We start from the raw sequence: 6,309 nt of genomic DNA, 5'->3' as shown, positions 1-6,309 counted from the left end.
CTACACGACACCTATTTCAAAGGCCAGTGGTAGGGAAACAAGAGAGGTGCATATTATTAAAACAATGTCTCACATGAAAAGGAAGGTGTTTGCCATGGTAGAATGTGCATATAATAGATCTATGCTCACTCCTCCGCAAAGAGAGAAGGCCATGTGAGAAGGCATATGCTATGGATGTTTGGGGCAACATAAGTTCAAGGATTGTCCTAAGAAATCCAAGATAGCAGCCTCCATGGTACTTAACCAAGTGCCAGACCCACATGATGTTGATCTAGAGGATCGAAGCTCAGATTCAAATCAACAAACCCAAAGGATTTTGGCCGTCTTTATAACCAAGAAGGTGCCCACAACTCCTGAGGTAGTTCTCTTAGCAGGGGCACAAAAGGGTTATCAATTAATTCCCTGACACTGAGTTGGTGAACCTAAAGGGAGTTGTGCAATGGGGCACCAGTGAAGGCCCTATTTGTCATATGATCTACTCATAATGTAATAAGCTCAAGGCTACTCAAGAAGTTGAAGCTCCGTATAGAATCATCAGACTATGATTATCTAGCTAACGGCAAGGGCACTTAGATATGGGACCAACAAGTGGTTGGACTCCCATTTCAGATCCAATCCTATGAGGACAAATTGGATTTTGAGATTACTAGGCTTGCTAGGTTCAACCTAGTGCTTGGCAAGCAATGGCATGCAAGTAAAAGATTAGTGATTGACTATTATATGCATGTCATTCACTTTGAGTATGGGGGACGTCATGTGTTGATTTGCATGGAGCCAGCTGATTCCTTAGAAGAGAAGTTACTCGAGACGACAAAGATGCTCAAACTTGAGTGTAAATATCTTTATCTTTGTTAGGTTTCCAAGGTTACTCCTAGTATGGATTCGATAACAAGTGGTAGTGCCACTGGCAAAGCTCAAGATGTTGCTAATAAGATAAGGGCAGAATTTGCCGATCTCTTTAAAATTGACCTACCATATGGTTTACCTCCTCACAGGAACGTGGAGCATAAGATTGAGCTCATTCCAGGAGCCAATCCAATTGCAAGACCCCCGTTTAGGAGGAGAATGAGGTTAGAAAGGTCGTGGATGAATACTTGAGCAAAGGGTTGATTAGACCTAGTTATTCTCCTTTTGATGCTCCAGCTTTTCTTGTAAAGAAGAAAGATGGATCTTTTCGTATGTGTGTATGTTATAGAGGTCTAAATAAAGTTACTATTAAACACAAGTATCATATGCCTCATATTGATTATCTTTTAGATGCTCTTAATGGTGCAATTATCAATAGTAAGATAGATTTAAAAAGGGGATATTTCAAAGGAGTGTGCTACATAACGTGTGCTTCTGTAAAATTGCAAACGTGTGCTTCTGTAAAATTGCAAGGACAAAGGAGGCAATTGTGAGGTTAGCAGAGGTATGTGTGGTGATGAATGGTTGCCAACTGGAGGTAGAGCAGCTAACAGAAGCATCGCCTTCAAGCTCTTGCCAAGGTCAACACCTGAAAGGATTGGCTCGTGTCCAAGGATAATTGCCATTGTTGTGGGTCGGAGGTAATGGTAAGATTCATTGCGTCAGGTTGGCGATTTGGCTTGCGACATCCTTGTGCTCAAAGGTTTCGTGTCCATATATATATATATATATATATATATATATATATATATATATATATATATATATATATATATATATATATATATATATATGTGGAGTGCGCTGTCGTTAACGTACACATTGATTGCTTCAGGGTGTCTTCCATATGAAGAAGGATTTCAAGCCGAGCACGTAAATCTTGGGCTTTCCAGTGGTTGCTGGCCTGTGTGAGAGCGACCGAAGCAGGTCGTGTTTGCGTCGGGCAGGCTGCTTCGGAGCCGTCAACGTCAACGATGCACAAGATCAATTAATATGGGGCCATGGACGTGCGCCTGTAGGGCTGATAGTTGCTTGCGTTCAACTTGTCGACTTTGTAAGAATGGGTAGAAGTCCGGATCCGCGGGCGGCGGGTGCAGAAGTATTACGGGAAGGAGACGCACCAATAATCGTGATACCGTGTAGTGTTTTTGATAACTTGTGTGTGTGTGTGTGTCTAAACAAGGAAGTACACAGACTCTGTTGTTGTAGAACGACACAATGAGTAGGGGGGCCACGATTTTATTTTTTATTTTTTTCCAGGTACAAGAAATTTAGAAATACTCACACACACCCCCAACCCCCGTATGGTGGAGACACCCCCTCATGTTTGGCACAAGCCGAGGCCGAGGCCTCCAACATATCAACTTTGGTTTATAGATCTCCCCATCAAGGAGATGGTACCAAATGAGGCCCCCACAAGACTTGAACTCGAGACCTTGGGATTAGAGTCCAACACTCTAAGAGTTAAACTAGTGCTCATTGGTAACAATTTTATTTTTGGTTCATTAACCAAAACAAAACAAAACAAAAAAAAACATCCTAAAAGAAAGTCCCCAATTCTTTTCCTCCTTTCCCTTTTAGGAAATGGAAAACGTAGGCAAGGGATCCTCTTTTTTATTATTATAAAAAAAGTAGATCACTACGTGGTTGCCACTTGTCTTCTAAAAACCCACATAGGATTTTTACACTCAGCCAACCAAAATATATATAGAAAGTGGGCTCTTTATATCATTGACTTGTGTTAGAGGAGTTCCCTCAATCGTCAATGACGAATTAATTATAATAATATTACTTAGTTAATAATTAATAAAGTCACTCACTAGTCAAATTAACAATCTTGAATTAAAGTAATCACCTTAAAGGTAGACCTTAGGATATAATATAGGTATTATTCAATCCTTCATAATAAATTAATAATAAGGTTGACCTTACATTACCTTAAAGGTAAAGGGCCATATATAGGGGGATGGTGAGGTTAGCTAGGGTTGAGTGGGTTGAGCGAGTAGCTGGGTGTATAGTAAAAGGGTATTTATTTACAACTTGTGCCTTTTCTGCTTTTGCAGTAATTTATGTTATTATTTTATGTAGTCAATACTATTATTTTACATTCATGGAGCTCGCATTGTCCCATATATGCATGCTGCCCAGCCACTTTCATTGGCTCAAAAGTTTCCTCATTCAAACAATTGGGCCTTTCAACTTTGAAATTTTATTTCAGGGAGCTCCTTTTAGTTAGCGACCACGTGGGGAAGCACTCTCTCGGAAGCTCGTCTTTTAGATTGATCTTCTGAATTTCCCCACAGATTTATCGTCGCGAATGCGAAGACATCCCTGATGACGAGTGAATTTGACCTCTACAGACAAGCATTTCAGCAACACTTGGATAATGCTGATGATGGAGAAGGCAGCAAGAAGAATGCTTCAGATGGACAGCTGCACATGGATGTAGCAGCAGGCGATCGCGCGAGAGACGCGTTTCTGGAAAGGGCAGGCTTGCAGCCCCCTCAACATCTCCGACTCATTGACTGCAAATCCACTTGTGAAGAAGAGCAAGTGGTGCTGATTGATTGGGATGCTCAGCAAGTGGGTTACAGTGCCATCTCCCACACTTTTGGAATGGAAGTTTATAAGGTGTTTGACTGTGAATGCACATCAAAGTGCTTCTCAAGGGTACCAAGGTGCTCAAGTGAACCCTGCCCCCAGCATCTTGAGAACAGCGACCCACGCAACAGAGTAGTCAAGGACATCTTGAATATGTGCGCAATCCTGCACTGGAAAGCCGGGGTCCATTATGCCTGGCACGACGGTGTGTGCATTGCACAGCATAACTCAGCAGAAGTGGAGGAAACCATCAAGCACATCGGATGGGTTTATGCATTTGCAAAGGAGACAATCATCTTTCTGCATTATGTAGGGAGGCCCATGGCACCCATCGGTGACATCGAATCTCGTTGGCAGACCAGGGTATGGACACTGCAGGAAGCTGCTCTGTCAAAACGCAGGCGATACTGTGTGCGAGTGGGTATTACTAGTGATCAGCTGGGAAATTGCCAGAGTCTGCAGGAGTTTGAGGAGAAGATAGCCCTTTGGTTTAGAGATGACTCTAGCAAGGTTGCAGTCATCGAAGAGGATCGATATTGGAAAATACTGGAGGAGCTTCATACTGTGCTAGTTCCCTTATGTATGCTAACAACTGATCCAAAAGCATGGAACTGGTGTGGTTGTCTCATTGATTGGATGGATACTTTGCGTCACACATGCTTTCAATTTCCCTCGGTAGCCGTAGCGCTGGAGATGTGCTCTAACCGGGACAGCAAGCACAAGGGAGATCGTATTAACAGCATTCTGGTCTTGTCAGGGGTTAAGGATTTCGTGGCTCCAAAGGACATTAACGTGGAGGCCTCAACAATCGAGTTTTTCAGAAGGCAGGGGCAGCAAGGTTTGGCAAGGGCCGTGTTTACAACCAACCTTATGTTCAAAACCCTGGATATGGATGGAAGGCACCATACATGGGTACCCGTGTTGTCAAATCCCTTGAAGTCAGTCTACGAGGTGACATTTATGGGTGCTCATCTTGTTGACATCCTTGACAATGCTGTTGATAAAGGGATAGTGTTTACAAGTTCGGTAGAAAAGTTTATTGAGTTTACAGTGCTGGAGGATGGGAAGATCCAGCTGAGAGGAGAGCTGGCATGTCTACCTGTGAAATTCACGGTGAGGTCACTTGCAGAAAGAAGAGAGACACAAAAGGACAAACTGCAGCATGGCTCTCAGCTGGTAGTTCTAGCGGGTCAGGTTGAGAATCAGCCCACAGGTTTGGCCATGGATGTCAGGGTAGATATAGATGGTTTGAAATTGTCACTTGCACAAGGGTCATCATTGGAAATGGGCACAGCAGTTGTTCCAATACTGAAGGGACAAAGTCAGGTTCAGGAAGCCAAGTCTCCGGTAACTAATCCATGCAGCGGCAGAGGCGAACCATATGGAGGTGGAGGTGGTGCAGTAGAGCAGCAGCTGGACAATGTGGCTTCACTAATATCCAGCGGTGCTTTTGCCAGAGCTTGCATGCCTATGATGGAATCGGGCGGTATGGCTGTTGTTCAGAGCGTGTCAGACACTGGCGATCTGGCAACATTCGCTCAAGCTCCTCCCTTGGAATTGGGCAGGCTAGTTGTTCCAGCATTAGCGGGGAATGCCAACCTCAGACCTCTTGTCGAGGGACGTGAGATCCAAGATGGAGAGAGTTTCTCTGCTCATTTGGTGCTCTCTCTTCAAACTCTTGAACGGCATCGAGAGAAATCTTTTCGCCTTCCTCCTTCTGACATTCCCGTCTGGGATTGGAGTGTGCCGGGTCTCTTAGTGCAAGGCAGCTTGCATACTCCTGTTTGCAAGATTGGCTGCTGTGACCTTAACATACACCTCAAAGATGTTCTTACGAAGGTCCTCCCTTCCCTCACTATTCTCCATAGCCTTGTTATCAAATAAGGTAGATAACTGATGATTCGCCAGTACCAGAGAGTTCTCTTACATGTACTTGTCCTGACCTGTAACTCTTACCAGAAGAATTTCTCTGAACAGCATGCCATCCATATGTCTCACATTGACCTTTTGCAGACGTTACTATATCTTTCTTTCTATGAGAAAGTCGAAGCTCACACTTCAACTATGTGAATGCATATAAATGTAGATTTCAACTAAGCTATTGATGTCTGTGTATGGTGCTTGTATTTGATTTATATGTACGGCGCTTGAGGTTGCCTTTTAAATGTATATGTATGTGAATGGTTATGAATATACATGAAAATCATCACAAATCAATTGTATTTGACTATGCATATGTATGTGAATGGTTATGAATATATATGAAAATCATCATAAACCCCTCAGTTAACTTATGATATTGCTTGTCAATATCAACACATGATATTGTCCTAGAGGCAGATTATTTCACTCTGGGGAAAAGTTTGATACCAAAGTTGAACATTTTCATCAATCAGTCTTGAGCTACGTGGTGCCCCTTTTTTACAGCAGCTTGATTTGTTCTCTCCAATATTTCAGTGACAATTTCAAGTTAGATATTGGATCAGCCTTAGCATTCTCTCTCTCTTCCAACTCTACATATACATAAGAGAGCCCTGGGTCACACCTAGACCACCACTTCCCGCCAAAATGTTGTACTTTTTTTTTTTGTTGGAAAAATGATCCTTCTATTAGTTAATGAGAAGACGCCGTAAGGCTATAAAGCTCACCTCACAAGGAGGGATAATATATACAGTGAACACCGGAGCTCCACCCCCGTGGTGGCTGGCCGCTCTCTGGGGGGGGCTACCTAGTAGTACATGCGGGAGGTGAGAAGAGCCAAACTGGAGGCCTGTAGTGCCAAGTGACATCCTCGCCCCTCGC

The 6,309-nt window shown here is 43.3% G+C and overlaps 1 protein-coding gene across 1 annotated transcript; it reads left to right on the top strand.

Moving 5' to 3' along the window:
• The first annotated feature begins 3,114 nt into the window (after window positions 1-3,114).
• Window positions 3,115-5,720, top strand: LOC147611232 (uncharacterized). The gene has a single exon (XM_086785889.1). It carries the CDS (start codon window positions 3,241-3,243, stop codon window positions 5,389-5,391), a length of 2,151 nt encoding a protein of 716 aa, XP_086642015.1. The 5' UTR covers window positions 3,115-3,240; the 3' UTR covers window positions 5,392-5,720.
• The last annotated feature ends 589 nt before the right edge of the window (window positions 5,721-6,309 follow it).

The sequence above is a fragment of the Cibotium barometz genome, chromosome 48 (assembly GCF_041138505.1).
Source record: "Cibotium barometz isolate CiBa-2024 chromosome 48, ASM4113850v1, whole genome shotgun sequence".
Lineage (NCBI taxonomy): Eukaryota > Viridiplantae > Streptophyta > Polypodiopsida > Cyatheales > Cibotiaceae > Cibotium > Cibotium barometz.
The sequence above is the reverse complement of the archived record's forward strand: the minus strand, read 5'-3'. Positions and strand labels throughout refer to the sequence as shown.